Source organism: Nematolebias whitei, chromosome 9, assembly GCF_014905685.2.
Source record: "Nematolebias whitei isolate Nwh7 chromosome 9, NemWhi1, whole genome shotgun sequence".
Lineage (NCBI taxonomy): Eukaryota > Metazoa > Chordata > Actinopteri > Cyprinodontiformes > Rivulidae > Nematolebias > Nematolebias whitei.
The window spans coordinates 36956462-36976891 of NC_056506.1; the positions used below are offsets into that span (position 1 = coordinate 36956462).

The 20430-nt window shown below is 38.6% G+C and overlaps 1 protein-coding gene across 1 annotated transcript in view; it reads left to right on the plus strand.

Moving 5' to 3' along the window:
- spidr (scaffold protein involved in DNA repair) overlaps nucleotides 1–20430 on the plus strand; it is a 57484-nt gene that overhangs the window by 25226 nt on the left and 11828 nt on the right. Inside the window, exons 11-12 of the mRNA XM_037682307.1 lie at nucleotides 14665–14823; nucleotides 19783–19870. Of these exons, the coding sequence (XP_037538235.1) occupies nucleotides 14665–14823; nucleotides 19783–19870 (247 nt within the window). The remainder of the gene's footprint in view (nucleotides 1–14664; nucleotides 14824–19782; nucleotides 19871–20430) is intronic.

Below are 20430 nucleotides of genomic sequence, written 5' to 3' on the forward strand. Positions count from 1 at the left end.
ATATATACTTCACACGATGAAAAGGAAGTATATATACTTATTTATAAACATAGTAAGTATACTTTATTTGTTTTACATCTCAGCTCGCCGTGGACGCAACATAAATGAAAAAACACAAAAGTATGTTTAAAAAAAAATGACGATTTATTTTTGCTGTCCTTGTACAAAATGATAAACAAAACGCAGCAATAACTTGTGTTCTTCGCACAAAGGAACTGAAAACAACAAGAATAACTTCATGTTTGAAAAATCACCTGAGAACTTCAGAACAAGTTTTCCAGTTTGGTAGCCTCAGGATTCCATCTCTGCTCTTCGCAGATGATGTGGTCCTGTTGGCGTTTTTGTGCCGTGATCTTCAGCTCTCACTTGAGCGGTTTGCAGCCGAATATGTAGCAGATGTGATGAGAATCAGCACCTCCAAATCTGAGGCCATAGTCCTCAACTGGAAAAGGGTGAATTGCTCTCTTCAGGTCAAGGATGAGGTTCTGCCTCAAGTGAAGGAATTCAAGTGTCTCGGGGTTTTGTTCACGAATGAGGGAAGAATGGAGCGTGAAATTTTCAGATGGATTGGTGCAGCGTCTGCAGTATTGCGCACTCTGTACCGGTCCATTGTGGTGAAGAGGGAGCTGAGCTGTAAGGCAAAGCTCTCTGTTTACCGTTTATTCTACGTTCCTACCCTCACCTATGGTCATGAGCTCTGGGTAGTGATCGAAATAATGAGATTGCGGATACAGGCGGTTGAAATGAGTTTCCTCTTCAGGGTAGCTGAACTCTCCCTTAGAGAAATGTGAGAATTTCAGTTATCCGGGAGAGTCTCGGAGTAGAACAGCAGCTCCTCCACGTCGAGAGGAGCCAGTTGAGGTGGTTCAGGTGTCTGGTAAGGATGCTCCCTGGGCGCCTCCCTAGGGAGGTGCTTCGGGCATGTCCGACTGGGAGGAGACCCCGGGGAAGACCCAGGACACACTGGAGAGACTATATGTGTCTCGGTTAGCCTGGGAATGCCTTGGGGTCCTCCCTGAAGAGCTGGAAGAGGTGGCTGTGGAAAGAGATGTCTGGGCCTCCCTTCTCGAGCTGCTGCCCCCGCGACCCGATTTCGGAACAAGCGGAAGATGATGGATGAATGGATGGATGGATGGATGAACTTGAGAACAAAAGTGAAAATTCCTGAACAAACAAATACAGCAGCCCTGACTGAAAGGTTGGCTTTTAACCGTATTCATATTTCTTGATATCTGGAGAACTTGGATCAAAGATAATATTTCTGGTTTGTTTTTAAAGTCTCGGAACGAGTCAGCTGCTTCAACAAATGCCTCTTTTACCATTTCTCAATCCTGAAAGGACTTGTGCTTAACAATTATTAAAGTGACTCACCTGGAATGATGCTTCGGTAGCTGCCTTCACTTTTGTAGTCAGTTGTAGGAAAAATGACTGCTGTCCGGATAACTTGGATTTTAGTGCTTTCACTTTTTTCTTTCTCAGCTCGCTTTTCAAAATGCAATCAGTGTCGAAGTTTTGATGACTATTCCCTAAATGCAACTCTACATTTCCCTTCTTTTGAATAGCAATGGTACACTTGTAGATGAGGCAAACGCACTTCGAATATGATATCGTAAAAAAAAAAAAAAAAAAAGTCCTCCTCCCATTCCGTATGGAAAAGGTAGGTTTTTTTGCTTCTTACTTGGTTCAGCTGCCCCACTCCATTTTACACACTGTCTTGAGTTTAGATTAGAAGAAATAAACTAGAGGCTATTACTTCGCAATTCTAGTTTTTGGCGCAGTTGTATGCACATACGTGGTGACCTATGTGTCAGAAAAGGTCTGGTCTCAGATTGGCTGCCCTGTATGTCAATCAAGTGACAAATTCCATAGTGAGGATGGATGATAGGCTAACCTCTATAAAAAAATAAATTAAGTCTTATGTCTATTTTGCTATGCGATCCACTCAATTTGTCTTTGCAATCAACCGGTAGATCGCGATCGACATATTGGCCACCCCTGAATAATACTTAAGTTTTTATGTACCTTTTTTTAAACCGCTTCTTTTTATCCACCAGACATTGACCCACATTGTCTTAGTTTTCTATTCAAACCTTAATGACACAAATGGCAGCGCTTATATTTAATTAAACGAGTCACATTTTGAGGCATAATAACAAAACAACAGGTTTATGAAACTAAAACACTTTGTCAAGCTGTGGATAACTTATTAGTTATAACTTATGGATAACTTGTGGATAACTTATTAGTTATAACTTATGGATAACTTGTGGATAACTTATTAGTTATCCATAGCTTGGGCAGAGCGTGAATCTTATTTGATTTCATCACAATCAGTGTCTGTGACGGACTGGCAACCTGTCTAGGGTGCACCCCACCTCTCACCCACTGACCGCTGGAGAGGCATTAGCTCCCCAGGTTTATGAAAAAACAAGCACATAAAGAAAAAGGGTGGTTGGATATTCAGACCTCTCATACAAATATTTTTTTACACGGTTGATGTAAAGATAAGTAAATGTAGCTAAATGTGTCAATTTATCAGTGGTATTAAGTACCGTAAAAGACATAAATAAGTGCCCTGCATTACATAAGTGGCTTGGAGGTTTCTGTGAGTGGTCTCGTTGTAGTTAATGAATCAGGGAATGTGCAGTTTAAAGCAACTCCATCAAGTTTGACCTTTAGTTGCCTGGCCCTCCCCTGGCTTGTTGTTTTTGTTCTTTGCTGAGTAATAAAAGTATTGGTTTCTCTAAAAGTGGAGGGGCCCCAAGGGGTGCTCTGCGGTAAGGGGAGTAGAGCTCTGGTCAGCTGACAAAGTGACTAAACAAGCAGCGGTTGTAATATGAGACTCTTGCCACGCTGCTTCTGTGACTGGTAAACATACACCACCCTCTGACCGGAAACACTCTTGCCCCTCCCTCTGTTCCTCTCTAACTCAGCTAGATTTAACAGGTTGTTTGTAGAGAAAGAATTAAGGTGGGGCAAGGTTTGGAGGTGATGTGTGTCTGTAGGTTCGCAAGATCTGGATAATCATTTCTGATTATTGAGAAAAACTTGGTTTGTTACTATAAGTGTATTGAACGCTTCTATCTTTTATAGCTACCTTTAATTTATATGTATAAAAAGACTGATAATAAGGTGGTAACACCTGTTTTAGTTTAGTGTCTTGTGTTTTGGATTCTGTTTCAAATTGCAGCTCAGAAATCATATTTGGTACATTTTATTGTTCATACTTTTTCCCAGGATGTGTGCCTGCTCTGCAATTTCTCTGCAGTCCACTTGGCCCTGTTCTGAATAAAGACTAGGACACTTTGTACGCTCTCCTGTTGTATCCCCAACTTCTCTGACTCACTCTCCTGGTCCAGCATGCTTATTTGATCCTTTTGTTTTCTAGCCTCTACGTTAACACACAAGGGAAACCAGTGCGATAGAAGATGGTAAATTCCCGTAAATTTTTGGAAAAGAATAAACAAGAAGATTAACTGTTTGCAGGAGCGAGGAGAGGCGAGTTGTTGTTCCCCCCCTTGGGTTGAGAGGGAACACAATGTGCTGCAGGGATCCTGTTACAACCTTGTTTATCACGTTGCCTTTACCGATTGGTGGACAAAACATAGGAAGGAATCCCGCCTGTCTGCACCCCTCCAATGAGCTCTCTCTGTCATATTCTTAATGTGTGGAGCGCTTACTTAGTATGTTGCCAAGTAATGGTGATGTGCACTGGCTTACATGCGCTCACAGTGTGACTGTGTGTGTGCGCATGACACAGGGTGTTCGTTTGTGTGTGTTTGCTCAGAGCCAGAGTGCAGTACTTCCTGGAAGAAAACCTGAGTTGCTGAGAATTCTGCGATTGCTCACAATAACACATTCTTGAAAATGGCCAGTGGTTGAGAACAGCCAATGGCAGAGGATTTTTTGGGGGGTGAAGGGTCACCGTTTGAGGAAGATGGGCTGTAAATGTCTCTGAAAGGGAGTGAGAGGATGGTTGTTTATGTCAAGCTGGTACACGACAAGTTTCATCAACCCCTTTTCTTTTCTGTCTGTCAGATGTCATGCTTTTCAAGTTTAAACATGCTGCACTAGAAGTGAAATCTTATATGTATTCCTGACAAAGAAAACCCCAGCAGTTAAATTTATATGTTGGGAAATATAAAAAAACGTATTAATGGATTTAACTTGATTGGATTAAAACAATGGAAACACTTTTTATTTTTCTCTTGTTTGGTAATATCCTAAGACCTATCCAAACCATACCCAAAGTAAAGTTAAAGTTCGCAAAACATATTTAGTAAATGCTTAATTTAGGTGATTTTTGAAACTTGAGACTCATTTTTCTCAAAACAGAATTATAGGGTTAATTGGGAGTGTGTAACAGGTGTTTAAACACAATGGGGGGCGGTGTCTTTTTCAGTTTTCTTTTCCTAGCTAAATTATATTTACAATGACAAAAATGTTGACTATTTCTCAAAAAGTGAATTTTGTTAGACTTTCTAATTTGACATCGCCTCAAAAACAGTAAATAACAGTTCAGAATGCAATTCTTCTTGTTGTGCATATGTAGCCATTATGTTTTACCCAGAGCTGTCAAGATACTTTTTTTAAACTTACACAAGCATACAGTCCTTGTTTTAAGAAAAATATGCATAATTCCACAAAATATTGTCTTGCAACACAAACTGCCATTGTCCTGCCTGTAAATATGACATGAAAACTTCTTTTAAGGAAACTGGAAGGTAGTCAGTTACCAGCAGGCTTTTCCAGTTGAGTTATCTCAATGATATTTTTGTTTTGACTGTTGTTGACATCGATTGTACCCACAGTCATTAGTCATAAAAGTCTTCACAAATATTTGTTTAGAACCTTCTCACCTTTTCTATTAGTCTCTTGTCCAACACTTACTGTGTACATAGCCACTTTAGCCAATTTAATAACTTTTTAAAATCTAATATCAAGCTATCCTGATTCATGCTCAGTAATCGAAAAATTCAGCAAAGTTACCGGCAAGTCAGGTCCTCCGGACGGTTTCTTTTTGCTGAAACTTTTTGTCTTTTTTCCAAAAGATTTCATTAGTCTGAGGAGCCACAACAAATTCAGTCTTATAAATAGCGCCTTCACATAGTGGGTCAACCAGTTTGATGGTGCTCTGATGGTTTCTGGAGTCCGTCCTCTCCCCCGCCAACTCGTTTGAAGCAGTCATGGCCAAAGTGGTTCAAAATATCCATCTTTTGGATGAAAGGATTCAAGGTTCTTTTTTTCATTCGCATTGCATGTTGTACATGAGGTGGAACGAAATTATGTACACAGGGTCCCAGTTACATCAAACAATAGCAAAAATATAAAGTGTAAAAAGAAACGATAAATAAGGATATATCAACTAAGATCTATGCTAAACGAACGCCATACAGTAAGCTAAAAAATCTAAGATATACACCAAACAATAATAGTGCAAAACAATACACCAAACAGCAGCGTGATTCCCATAGTTTTGGTTTGGCTATAATTTACATGCTTAATGCGAGCAGAGTCTGTCACGGAGCCCCAAAACTAACATAAACTGGGATTTATTCAAAGCATGCAACAAAAATACAGAACCAAGGCGCCCAAAGTGAAAAAGAAATAAATCTACAGCAGCATGGTCCTATTGGCAGAGTAGTTTTGATGACAGTGAGGTTATCTTAGCAACACTGTCCCGTTGGCACCGTGGTACTGTTAAGCCCCTTATCCACAGGGCCGGTTCTTATTGGACCCTGTTGTGTCCGGTTCTGGTGGGACCTCTTTTTTTCTGTCTCCACAGTGCCCATAATTCCCGTTTAGTGGGCGAATTGTTCACCTCTAGTGGGCGGATTATTAATATCAACACACCTTACCAGCTGGTGGCGCTAGTGCTACATTAAGCTCTTTTCTAAGCACCACTAACATGTATTAGAAGAAGAGCCGGTAAACAACACACAACCAAAATAGATGACATCCTTGATCTCTGCCCTCCTCCAATGAATACGCCCCCTGACCAATCAGTGACCTACAGTGCGCTGATGTCACATCTAGACCCAACAAGAACCAGACCTGGGACCTCAGAAAAGTAGGTCCCTTAAAATGGGGTGGGTTCCACCACTGAAGGCATTGTGGATAAACCACGCAATCAGCCTGAACTAGTTACATAGGAGCCTCAAAAGGCCCTGTGGATAAGGGGCTTTAGTGGCGTGGTGTTGTTAGTGGCGTGGTGTTGTTAGCGGCGTGGTGTTGTTAGCGGCGTGGTGTTGTTAGTGGCGTGGTGTTGTTAGCGGCGTGGTGTTGTTAGCAGCGTTAGCAGGTCTTGTTAGCAGGTCCCGTCAGCAGAATGATGATAATAAGTACCATAGCAACTGCCTCCCAGACTGCCCTCCAGAACCGCGTCCGACAGACAGAGAATATCCAAGGGTTCCCCTCGGAACCTAACGGGTCCGTAGAGTTTGGTCCTTGCAGGCAGATGGAGGATCATGGAGACAGCCACTATGACAGACCTGAGCCCGAGGCTGGAAGGACTGAACCACGATGGTAAGGCAGTGACACAGAAAACTCCACAAGTGTGTCGCGGTCATACCTGTACTGTGGATGTGCATTGTAGGCACAAAAAAAGTTAAAACAAAAACGGGAACAAAAAAAGATTGAATTCACCGGGAGCCTGTGAAGCTACGACTTGACTGAGCGTGGCCATCTTGATGAAGTCTTTTGGATGAAAGGTGAAACTTTTCAACATAAAGAAACTGTCCAGAGGACCTGACTTAACTTTGTTGGCTAATATCAAGCTGTTTTTCCATGTTAAAGTAATGACCACTTGCTGTGTGAAAGAATGGAACCAATCATGTTTTGTACAGTTGCTGGGGAAATTTGAATTCATTCCCTGAGCAAAACTTGATCCATCTCTTTCAAAGAAGTGTGAATATTTTGAGATCTGTTTATCGTGAGGCCATTCACAAATGATGCTCATCGCTCGTGTTCGTTTTTGTTTAATTTTTCAGGAAAACAGGAGTTCAAACACTCTAGATGTAACACTATTAGTATTGTTTGTGAGCTATTATTAGAATATGTCAAAAGACCAAAAGATTTCCTTAAAATACACACTCAAACCTATGAAAGAACCATCTTTGTGTTTGACATTTGTAGTCAGATCGTTCAAAGGTTTCTTTGGGCGTCCCTCACATTTAAGAAATAAAAAACTGAACCAAAAAAAAAAAAAATGTAAGAATGGTTTTAGCACCTGCAGCCTGTCTGTGGTATCCAGCTGCACTGAGCTCTGAAGTGCTGATTGATGATTGAGTTCTGACATCATTTTATTAGCGTTTTTTGATTTCTTGACCTATTCTGTGTTGGTGTTCGGTGTTTTCTTTCACCATGTTTCACTGTTCGACCTGAGTTCTGTTCCTCAGAGCCAGTTTTCCTTGTTTTTGGTAAACTTGCGTGACTTAACACATAGTTACTGGAAGCTTTTAACGGCTTTCAGAGGCCCAGACTATTTATGGTGCAACAATTTCTCTTCTCTGGAAGACTAAAATGTCACTTTATGACACCTACTGATACAAAGATAAGTAAAAAAAAACTATTATGTCAGATTGAGGTTTTGTAGACCTTTTTAAAACTCTTGAGTATAATTATAACCCAACATTTTAAAACAAATAGGTGTTAAACATTACTCCTACTTTCTTTTGGTTCCGCCCTTGTAGTTTTGGATTTTAAACTCTTAATTCTCTTTAGGTCAATCTTTGAGGTGTAAATTATCATTAGATTTTATTTATTTATGTGTAGTGTTGAATTATTTTGCAATTTTTTAGAGTTAATTTCTACTTTTTTAAAGTACTGGTAAATAATTTTAAAACGCATTAAAATAATATTTATACTTCAAACTTGGTAATTTGAGATAAATATAGTCTGGAATTGCACAAAAATTAATAATTTTAGCATTATTACATTTTACATTTCCCTTCATAGTCTGCTTTTGAATCAGATCATATTTTATGCAATAAATATTCACCAAAATGTGACGTGAGTTTATCTGCAGCTAAAAGTGTGTTAAACATAAACTTAACCTCTACTTAGTCCTGTCTTTTCAAGATTTTTTTTTTCTTGAAAACTTTATTTGTTAAGTGTATTTATTTATAAATAATTTTCACAGCAAGATTCATTAGGAAATATTTTAAAACATAAACAAATTACTGTCTGTTTTGGAGAATTATAAAGTTTAAGAAAAAAATTAAAATGTAGAGTTTCATCTACATGTAATTTTATTTTTATTTATTTATTTGTTTGTTGTTCATTGACAGTTCATAAAATTTCCCTAGATTTTTAGAGCATAAGCCATTATATTAAAAATGCTGACACATATATTTAGCATCTTCTGGCTCAGTTTAAAATGTCGTACATATTTAGTCACTTCAATTAAAATGTGTATCGTCTGATTTAGGATTGTGAATAAAGTAAACAACTGAGAATAATCTTGGTTAAGACACTGGCTGCCTTTGCTATAAGTCATGTCAGGAATTTTATTTATGCATCTATTTCCAGGTCTCCCAAGATAAACACAGACAGACCCCGTGTATGGCAACAGAAAACATTCATAGTCTCAATCAGGTGGTTGAAAACACCTCAAACCTCAAGCGTCTCCAGTGTCTGAATGTGCGCATGCATGCATGTTTTTTTTTATTTTTTCTTTCTTCCTCCTCTTCTTCCCTGGTCATTGCTTGTCTAGCTGAGAGGACATGAACTCTGATGTTTATTCTCAGGGTTTGTATGGGACTGTGTCTGGGCTTGACTCTGAGATACTGGAGCCTTCAGCAGTCCAGGCTGCTAGATTCCTGGAAGCAGCAGAGTGCAGAAATACTCAACTCTTTTCTGCTTCACAACTTTGTAGGCCAAAGATTTTTTTCTGTCAGCAGCAGCTTGTCAAAGCAGCCACTAGCATTAACACACAAATGCCAGGACTCGTGCTTAACCATGTGTTAGCATGACACAGCAAACTCTTATATTTCATTATGGTAACATTTTTCCTATTCATTTGAGTCAGTCACACAGTATCTGATTGTATAATGGGGTTTGTAACACATCAGTAAAAGCTTCCAGTTACATTTTTATGAATATGGATTTATTAACTGCACTATAAACATCTAATGTCCACATTCATCCTGTGCGATAAGCTGGTTATCAACAATAAACTTGTTGTAAAGTTATTTTCACACTTTCTGTTAATCTGATTTTTCATGACATTTTTTTATACAGCTGAAAATACCAAATTAAAACTTATAAACATGTGAGAAGATGAAACAAATATACTAAATACAAGTAAAATCTAAAGAAAATTAATTTTCAAAATGTATTTGTCTGTTTTTTATTAGTGCCCATCACTGAAGACAAAATACTGTTTTTGCCCATGTCTACGTATGCTATTTGTTTTTTTTCTGTAGCGTTAGCAAAATATCTTATGAACAAATGGACACATTTTAATTCAGTTCAATTCAGTGCAAGTTCCAACAGAAATCATCTCAGCACTGTACAAGAGCATTCACATACATTAAAAAAGCCAATTAGTAAAAGTTATCTGTCTAAGGAAGCCAGCAGATTACGTTGAATCTTCACTTCATTGCAGTCTCCCATTCTGAGCAAGCACAAAGGCAACAATGGAAAGGAAAAACTCCCTTTTAACAGGAAGAAACCTCCAACAGAACCAGGCTCAGGACAAGCGGCCATCTGCTTCGATTGACTGGGCTTCAAGAGGACAGAAAGGAGAAACAAACAAACACAGAATGGCAGGTCCAGGTGGACTTTCTATTGGAAGAAAGGCAAAAAACACATGTATAGAAATAATTACAAATGTAAACAGGTAGAGTAAAGTAGAGTAAGTAAAGACAGCAGCAGAGTGAAGAAATGTGGTCAATTTGTCCTCCAGCAGTCTAAGCCTGTAGCAGCATAACTAAGGGCAGGAAACCCAAGTCGACCCCAACTATAGGATTTATCAAAAAGGAAAGAATTAAGCATGGTCTTAAAAAGAAACGGGTGTTCGCCTCACTGACAGGAACCTAGGGACTCTAGGAAACACAAGTAGACCTGCAGTGAGAGCAAAGTGCTCTGTTAGGAATCTATGGAACAATAAGATCTGTAATAAAAGATGGAGCTAGGTTGTTGAGAGCTTTGTAGGTTAGAAGTAAGATTTTCAGAGTCAGAGTTTCTTTATTGTCATTCACACCTCATGTGGTACATGTGGTGGAGCGAAATTATGTACACGGGGTCCCAGTTACATCCAACAATAAAATGTATAAGAAAAACAGTAATAACATCTAAGATATGAACTAAGAAAAACATCAACTAAATATACACTAAGCACTCATAACATAAAACATTGAACATCAGCACAAACATGAACATGAGTCTGTGAGCAGATGTGCATGCATGAACACATCAACATTGAAACAGATCAGCAGCAACATGAAACAGATCAGCAGCAACATGACATGGTTTTTCACAGTGATTATCTAGTTAGAGATTCATGAGTCTAACAGCCTCAGGGTAGAAGCTGTTCCTCAGTCTAGTGGTTCTACACTTAATGCTCCCTAACCTCCTTCCTGAGGGGAGTGGGGCAAAAAGTGTGTGTGCTGGGTGAGTGGGGTCCTTCATGATGCAGGTGGCCCTCTTCCTGCATCTGGAGGTGTAGATGTCTGGGTGTAGATGTCTGTCTGTCTTTTGAATTCTAGCCTGAATTTGACAGGGAACCAATGGAGAGAAGCTAAAACTGGAGAGATATGATCTCTCCTACTAACTAATTAAAACTGGCAGCAGCATTTTCGATCAACTGAATACTTTTTTACGATTTTTTGGACATCCAGGTAATAAACAATTGCAATAGTCCAGCCTCGATGTGATAAATGCATGGAGCAGTTGTCTGCATCATTTTTGGGCAAGATGTTTCTAATTTTAGTGATATTACACAGGTAGAGGAAAGCGGTACTGGTAACTTTTTTAATGTGGGGGTTAAAAGACATATCCTGATCAAAAATAACAGCACTTTTTTTTAATATATATATTAGAACTGGAGGCCAAATTAATGCCATCCAGAATAAGTGAAATGCTGCAAAATTAATTCCTAAGATGTCCAGGTTCAAAAATGCACAACCTCTGTCTTGTCTGAGCTTAAAATCAGAAAATTAAAGATCTTCCAAGGTTTTTGGTCTTTAAGACATGCTTGTAATCAAAGTAACTGATAGGATTAATTGGGTTTCATGGACAAATATAACTGAGTATCATCCGCATAAAAATTAAAATTTATCCCATGCTGTTTTAAACCATTTTAGAGCCGTTCCTGTAATCCCAGGATCATATTAAAGTCTCTGTAGTTGAATATTATGATCCACGGTATCAAATGCAGCACTGAGGTCTAACAGGACCAGCGTAGACACAAGTCCATTGTCTAAGGCCATAAGAATATCATAAGTAACTTCACCAGTGCTGTTTATGTGCTATGATGAGCTCTAAACCCTGATTGAAACTCCTCAGATTATTTATGTTCAAATGTTTGCACAATGGATTTGCGGCTATTTTCGCACAAATATTTTAAATGAATGTTAAATTAGATATAGGTCTATAATTGGCCAGAATTCCTGAATCAACATCAGGTTTCTAATGGAAAGGTTTAATTACAGCAATCTTAAAGCTATGTGGTACATAACCATTCATTAAAGACAAATTATGCAGATCCAAAATGTGGATATTAGGTGAAATAACTCTTTGAACGGTCTGGTTGGGATGGGATCTAGCAGACATGTTGATGGTTTTTATTAAGCTATTATTTTTGATAATTCAGAGAGCTCAACATGACAAACAGTCCAAACATAAATCAGGTTCTGCTGACATTTCTAAAGCTGCCTCATTTGACAGGGAATCAGAGAACACAGTAGGAAGGATGGTGTGTATTTTCTCCTAATTTAAATAATTTTATTTATAAAGAATCTCAAAGTCATCACTGCTTATAACTGTAGGGATACATCTCAACAGACATAGGACTTTTCATTAGTCTAGCTAGCTATAGTACTGAACCTCGGGTTATTTTTATTCTCATCTATTAAAGATTAATAATATAGAGTTCTAGCTTTACGGAGGGCTGTCCTATAGGTTAACAGGCTATCTCTCCCAAGTAAAAAAACAATCATGTTTGTGGAGTTCCAGTTTCTTTTCAGCTTCCTTGATGCCTGCTTTAAGCAGTCTGGTAAAAAATCTTGGCATGGTTTTAGACTCTGACTTCAAGTTTGACAAACCAACTCTGTTCTGCATAAAAGCTTCTTCCAACTAAGACAGGTAGCAAAGCTCAAGCCAGTATTGTCCAGACCCGACCTTGAGAAACTAGTCCACGCCTTTGTCACAACCTGTTTGGACTATTGCAATGCACTCTATGCTGGGATCAGCCAGACCTCCATCTCACGTTTTCAGCTCGTCCAGAATGCTGCTGCTCGGCTTTTAACCGGAACTCGTAAGTCTGAATGTATTACACCAGTTCTGTCCTCCCTTCACTGGCTCCCTGTTTGTACGAGGATAGTCTTTAAAATTCTTCTGTTGACCTTCAAATGCTTAAATGGCCTCGCACCCCTTTACCTCTCTGAGCTACTGGAATCATACGTTCCCTCTCGGGCCCTGAGATCATCCGATCAGCTGCTTTTGGCTGTTCCAAAAACGAGACTGAAGCTCAGAGGAGATCGGGCTTTTTCAGTCATGGACCCCAAACTCTGGAACAACCTGCCCTCCAACATCAGGCAGGCCACCTCCCTTCCTCACTTCAAATCTCTGCTAAAAACACATCTGTTCTTGCAGACATTTCACACAGTGTAAATTGATTTAGTGTTTTTTGTTCTGTGATCCTATGTTTTAAATGCTTTTTATTAATTCTTCAGTTATTATTATTAGTGTATTGTATTTTTTTGTTTCTCTTAATTTTACTCCCATTGATTGTTGTTGTTAAGCACTTCGATAACAGGTTCTGTTTTAAATGTGCTCTATAAATAAAGTTGACTTAACTGACTTTAAAGTACATAACTCAGAATTGAACCAAGGAGCCAATTTCCTCTAATTGATCACTTTCTTTTTCAGCTGAGCAGTTTTATCAAGTGAAGTTTGCATTGAAGTTATAAAATTATCAACCAGATCATTTAAGTCACTGCTCTCTGATGTATTGCTCCGCAAGACAGAGGAAAACATTGTAAGAGAGTCTTTAAATTTGGTTACAGAGTTCTCTGATAAACACCTATTTTATTGAAATTTACTCTGTGGCTGTGTAGTCAGTTAATGTAAACTCAAAGGTTATTAAAAACGGTCAGACAGGACAGGATTTGATGATCTATTACTAAGTCCTTAATATCTGTCATAAGTCAAAACCAGATCAAGAGTGTGATGATAAGAATGAGTAGATATGTGGACGTTTTGGGTAAAACCAATAGACTCCAGTGTTTCTCCTACCATTATACAAGCAGGGCGCCCCACCCTGTCAACAGAACCAAACGACCCCCCTCCTCCCCACATCGACAACAGCCGGCACTGACATAGCGCTAAGCTAGTGGCGCACAATACAGGTGCACTAGCTAAAAAGCTAGAGGTAACGCTCCAATTCCCTCACGCTGAGCAGTCTCTCAACACCCCCTCTCCCCCTCCCCACAGCCCAAAAACTTTCTGTACAAATAGCACACAACACAGAAATGTTTCAGTCTCCTCCGTCTCCCTCCTACACCCCCGACAAAACTCAGAAGATGAGCGCCCTGCCATTAAATTATTAAAGGCTATGCTTAAGCTATCACTTTCAACATCTACATGACTTTTCAGGTCTCTTGTAAATGAGTCCCCGTGGCTCAGTGGGATTAACCTGTATAAATAAAGGTTGAATGAATTTTGAAATCCCCCATTATTATGATTTTATTAGTATTAAATTAATCAAACAAAAAAAAAAATCTGAGAATTCAGACAAAAACTGAGAGTAAGGCCCTGGTGGACGATATATAACAAGTAAAAGTGGCTTTTCTGATTTCCATTTTGGATGAGAAAAATGGAGGGACAACGACTCAAAATAATTTTAATAACTAATAATTGGTTTTGCATTAATTAATAATCCTGACTGAAAGGTAGCAGCTACTCTTCCACCTGGACCTGTTGTTCTAGGAACATGACAATTTAAATAATTAGCAGGAGTGGATTCATTTATACTATTGTAGATTTCAATGAAAGTTTCGGTAAGAAATTGTTGGCAGCCACAGCCAGTGGATCTTAGGAAACACCGTAATAGCTTTAACTCGATCAATTTTACAGTTATTGAGTGATAATTTAGTGTGGTAGTTGCAAAGAGTTCATCCCAACACATGCTTTGGGCACTAATGCCAAATGTTTTAGCTTTAAACGATGATATTAACTGCAAGCGATGGTTAAACTGTGGTTATATTGGACAAGTTTATTTAAAAAAATAGCAATCTACTTTCTCTTGGTGTAAATTTAAAAAATGCAGTGTTAGGTTTCTGCAGTGTTTTTCCAGTGAGTTCTGATATGTTCAGTAAAGGCACAAAATAACTGCTTGAGGTGGAAAAACATTGATAATTAAAGCTTAAAAAAAAGTGTCATGTGGAAAGAATGGCATTCACTGTTTCTTTTTTAATTTTATTTTTTTATCTTGTCTCTCAGGTTGTGCATTCTTGTTCAGGACAGCTGTGGGATCTTCAGCGTGGTCCAGCTCCAGCCCCTGATCTGCAGGGACAAGCTCCACTGGTTCTGCCAGATGTGGCAGGGGAGGACCTGTGTGTTGAAAGGCATTAAAGTGGTGCAGCGGGTCACTCGAGAAAGGTGATACTCACATTCTCTCTTTTACCCATCCCTCTTTGTCAGGATTGCCTTTTTTTTTGTTTAAATTTAAGTTCACTAAGTCCAGCCTGTCAGCAGCAACAATGCGCAGCCTGGTTTTCTGTTAAACGTAAGGTTAGCTCTCACTCATTAGCCATCTGAGATAACAGCTCTGGGTAAATATCTTTGACAGATAGGTGATGAAAAGTGTTGTGAAGTAGCCCCGAATTCGCATCCTAAACCTTTAGACGTTCATATCTGCTCGGTGCTTTGTGTTTTAGGATTTCTCTAAAGCACTAATCATTAGTTTCCCTTTTTTTTACATAAATAACCTAATTTACAACACAATTACAACACAATTAATGTTTGTTGCTCTCATAAACCTAATTATGTGGTCCTGCCAGCAGTGTGACTGTGTTTACATGTAAAGTGATACCGAGGTGCATGCTCTGTGTTCCCTGTGAGTTTCCATAGTCAAGATCCAGGATTAGCTGCAGTTAGTAGAACTGACATGGGATCATCGAGAAGCTGGCTGGAGTATGTTTACATCCCTCGTATCTTCAATGCCACTGCTGTCTATGATTTTTTTCTGGAAGTTATCTGTGGTTGGCGTGTGATGGATGGGCTATCTTCAGTTCTTTCAAATGGTCCAGCTTAGTAGCTAAAAAAAAAAAAAACACACACAGACACAAGGTTGTTTGAGTTCAAACAAACATAACTGAATTTCTAGAAGAAGAATTTTACTGGACCTCTTTCCTAGAAATCCACACTATGAAGAGAAAGTTTGCCTTGTCACATTGTTGAGAGTTAATTAAGAAGATTAACACTCTTTGGTATCTGTCTGATAAATATGAAGCAGCAAACAGCAGCTGTTTATCTTTTGACGCAAAGATAAACAGCTAGTGTGGTTCTGTGAAAAGTTGGGAACAAAAACCACTCCGAAACGCCTCCAGGACCTGGTCCGGTTTATAGTCCGTCAAAATTAGACATCTAAATTTGAATATGTGTGTAGACATTATGTCCTTCCACACGACATAAAGTAAAGGTGTGTCTGTGGGAAGGTGATGCTTTTGGAAACCAACCACACATTTAACATAAAGCACACATAGCTCTTATAGCCATCTTAAAGCCCCCTCATACATGCTGCTTTCACTTATTCTCACAGAAAATTAACGTGTTTGTTTCACATGTGAATTATCCAATATGGATAATTCACATGTGATGGATTTTGGACCAGGTCGAACCCTTGAGCACGCTTTAGTTTCTACACAACAGAAGTATGAACTGTTGTAATCACTTTCCTGGACTCGTGCAGCTGCTGTAGGTTCGTTTACCTTTGGATAAGATGTTTAAAAGAACCAGATTGTATTAAATTATAATGTTTATACTCCAGTCCAAACATAGCTTTCCCACTGATTTACTGAATAAGCATCTTAACCAAATAATTTTTGACCACTGCAGTGAGGCAAAGATGGAGCGTTTTTGCCCGTGTGCGTTTGTGTGTGTCTGTTACCAAAATATCTCATGAACCACTAGATAAAACTTGAATGATCTCTGGATATACAGCTACAATTTAACTTTTGGATTCAATCTGATTCAAGATGGCTGCTACAGCCATCTGACTTTAAAACACATGAAAAATGGCTGTAACTCAGTCACTTGTACAGATACTGACCTAAAAGTTCATACGGTCGTAAATGAGACTTGATCACCAACACATATTGTAAGGAATAAAAGATCTTTGTTTAAAACTTTGCTATTAATTTTTAGGAGTCATCTTTGATTCTCTGTTAGCCAAATATTTTATGAACCACTGTGTGGCTTTTAATGAAATAATGAGGAAATTATGGGTGCACCGATTGCAGTTTTCTGTCCAATCAACGATTTCTAAAAAGTCTGACCTGCCGATTCTGATTTTGGCCAATACCGATTTTGTTTTATGAACGCCACTGTCAGGTGTTATAAGGCCACAATGCACCTTCAATTTTCCAATATTATTTTGTTGAAAAACATACACCTGAACAATATCCTAGAAACAATACACACTTGTTTTAACTGGCCCTGAGGTAGTGCTCTGAAATATAAATGAAATTCGGATAATTGTTAAAACAAAAAAAATCTGTAAAATCGGCTTCTCATGCAAGCATTGTCCGATTTCCCAAAATTAAGGAAATCGTTGCACCCTTAGAAGAAATAATTATTGCATGTACATCTACAATGGATTAACCTTTGGAGAAAAAAACAGTTCAAGATGGCCACCACATCTCATCAACACAGCCAACACAGAAATGGCTAAAACTCAGTCAACTTTAGAGACACTGAGGTAAAATTTGATGTTAGTACCTGAGAGTAATTCACAGCACATACAAGTATGACACCTGGTGATGTCTATCACATGAGATTTGGCAGAGTGTTGTTCCTGTGGTTTGACCAAATTAACCACAGCTCCGTCATTTCTCAACAAGATCGTAGTTTAAAACTCTGGGATGAAAGGCAGCGGGCGATGTGCATTCATTAAAGAAGTCTGGACCTTTAAGTATTTTGTGTGTTTGAATTAAATGAATGATTGAAAACTTGATTTAAAAGTTCTGATATGCAGCACATTTACTCAAGTATAACACTGTAAAAGTTTAAACATGTATAAAATGGTTGTTTAAATATGTCCATATATACCGTACTACTGCTGTTTTAAAGAACGACTGCCCTTTTGATAAGCATTTAACTTTTTGTTCATGTAATGTGTTTTATAATATGTTTTACCCTTCTATTGTAATCTCTCATCTTCATAGTAAATGTTATAGGTGCCTTGTAGTTATATGAACCCTGTGTAAAACTGCACACTTACTGTAATTCAGTTGTTTTTATTTTTTTTGTTTTTAGAATTACTCAAAAAATATTACCATCATCCTAATTAGTCTGTTCAAAAGCTGTTTTTAATCTCCAGAAAGAGCCCAGCTAATATTTCTACTTTTTTTTTTTTTTTTTAGCAAAAGTGCAGCATATATATATTTAGCAGTTATGGGAGCAGTTACAGTTTTCATGTCCATAACGCTCAAGGCAAAACTGAATGAAAGCGTGTGATAAAAATAAATATTACTTAATGAAAATAATCTGATTTTGATATCCTGATGCATGCTTAATAATCTAGGTAGAAAAATCTAAAAAAAAGTTAAATCTGGTCCTCTGGACATCCAAAAAACAAAACAAAGCAAAACGACAACAAAAATGTAGAAACGTTTCATCTTTCATCCGAAAGACTTCCTCAGTCTGAGGTGCTGTATTCAGTTCAGTCTCTTAAATAGCACCTTCTCAGAGTGGATCAACCAGTTTTGCTGCTGACAACCAAAACCAGCTGCTCACATGGTCAAGAAGGACCATCAGCCTAACAATGGATCATTAGCACACTGATGGCTGTTTACTATTCACAGGGGGCTGAGTGATACTAGCAATCACAGCATTGTAAGAGGGGGACAGTTGAACATGGAGGCCTCCACCCCTGTTTAATGATGGACAGTTTCTTTTCACAAAGATGGCCTCCTTTACTCCTCTCTCAAACCATCGTTCCTCTCTGTCCAGGATGTGCACATCTTCATCCCTGAACGAGTGGCCGCTGGCCTGGAGATGAGTGTAGACCACAGACTTACAATGCTGTTATTGCTAGTATCACTCAGCCCCCTGTGAATAGTAAACAGCCATCAGTGTGCTAATGATCCATCGTTAGGCCGATGGTCCTTCTTGAGCATGTGAGCAGCTGGTTTTGGTTGTCGGCAGCAAACTGGTTGATCCACTCTGAGAATGTGCTATTTATAAGACTGAGCTGAATACAGCACCTCAGACTGAGGAAGTCTTTCGGATGAAAGATGAAACGTCTCTACTGTTTTTTTTGTTTGTTTGTTTGTTTTGCTTTGTTTTGTTTTTTTGAATGTCCAGAGGACCAGATTTAACTTTTTTTAGAATCTGATTTTGAGCAGTGCGAGCTTTTAAAATGATCACACTGACACTTACAGTATATGTGAAAATTGTTCTGTGGTTGGTACAGGAAGTATTTGTTACTACTAATTACTGGCATTATGCCAAATAAACAAATTCAGATACTGTACAGTTGAAGAATTATTTAATTTCAAATGAAATCGGATATATAAAATCTGCTGGCTGGGAATCACAGCCGCGCCTTTCTCGCTGCTAAGACAAAAGTGCTTAAAACACAAAGTCTACCGAGCGAGGATTAAAATAACAAATGACTCTGTTAGCTCGTCTTTACTCATACATGAGTTGCCCTCACTGGACTTGACTGGGCTGCAGAACCAGTTCCACACAAAGAAACACTGTGATTAGAGGCTGACTAACAGGTTGTTAACCACCGAGTGACCTAAAAGCACCCCTATGAATGAAAAGGCAGCAATGCCTTAAAGTCAACGTGCACTTCTCCGAAGACTTCTTAGCGTATGAATCAGTACTGAGTTGCCACTTTGTGTTTTTCCCCTTTTGCATTTTTAAACACTCATCTCTTAAATCCGTCTGACGTCAATGCAACAAGAAAAAAGTCTCATCAAGCATCGGTGTGTTTTACCTGGGATTAGGGTTGTACTGACATATGTCACTAATTACTAATAAAGGTATCTAAAACACACTTAATCCACTTTTTAAACCTTGTTAGTTTTGCACCGCATAAGAATCATAATTTACATTGGGTATGAACTCTTCAGCCTCTCAAGACCTGCTGATTTCTGTCGTCGTGCTCTGCCAGCCCCAGCATGCTCTCTGTTGATTGCATGTGACGCAAAACAAGTTGTGCCTTTACAAATTCACGTTTCAGTGGAAGTGAAACCGGCTGTGAAAGCTCTTATTCCTCTCACTAAAGTTGCTTTTTTAATTCAGTTTCCCTCTCTGTCCCCCTCTTTGGTGTCCCTCCTCACTCTCCCTTTTTCTTTTTTCTTTTTTTTTTTTGTCTTTCACTTGCAGACACTCCAGGCTTTTCAGCTTGATAGACAGCCTCTGGCCCCCAGCACTGCCTCCAAAAGATCATGGAAATTCACTCAGTATCCCTAAAGTAAGTTCCCTTTACAGTGAAAACAGCCACTGAGCTCATAGGTGCTAACTTGGGACGGATCGGAAATATCTTGTTTTTAAGCATTTGATTTGTTATATACTTGATGGAGTCATCAAATAAAATGGTTTGAAAGAAAATAATTTAAGATTTTACTTCAAATAGGTGGTCATTGATGGAGTTTTTTAATAAGTGATGGAATGGAAATATGGGTTATCAGGCATAAATGTAAGCTTTTGTGTTTTAAATGAGTTTAAACTATTTTTTTATACACCCATTGAAAGGTGGAAGTATTATATGGTATAGTCTCTGCCATACATCTATAAACTTTCTCTTGTGCCACCCATAACTACTGATCCGTTCAAGATAATTTAACTAAACTTGATATGGATTTGTTCCACTGCTGCAAATGTTACATAATTATCACATCATGCCAGCTTTAAGGTCAAGATCACAAATCAAGGTCAAAGTTTACACAGGGTCTTTGCTTGTTCGGGCTATTTCTGTATTGTGTAATAGTTTGTCGTCAAGTGTATAATGTGCCATATCCGGTATTCTTGTTT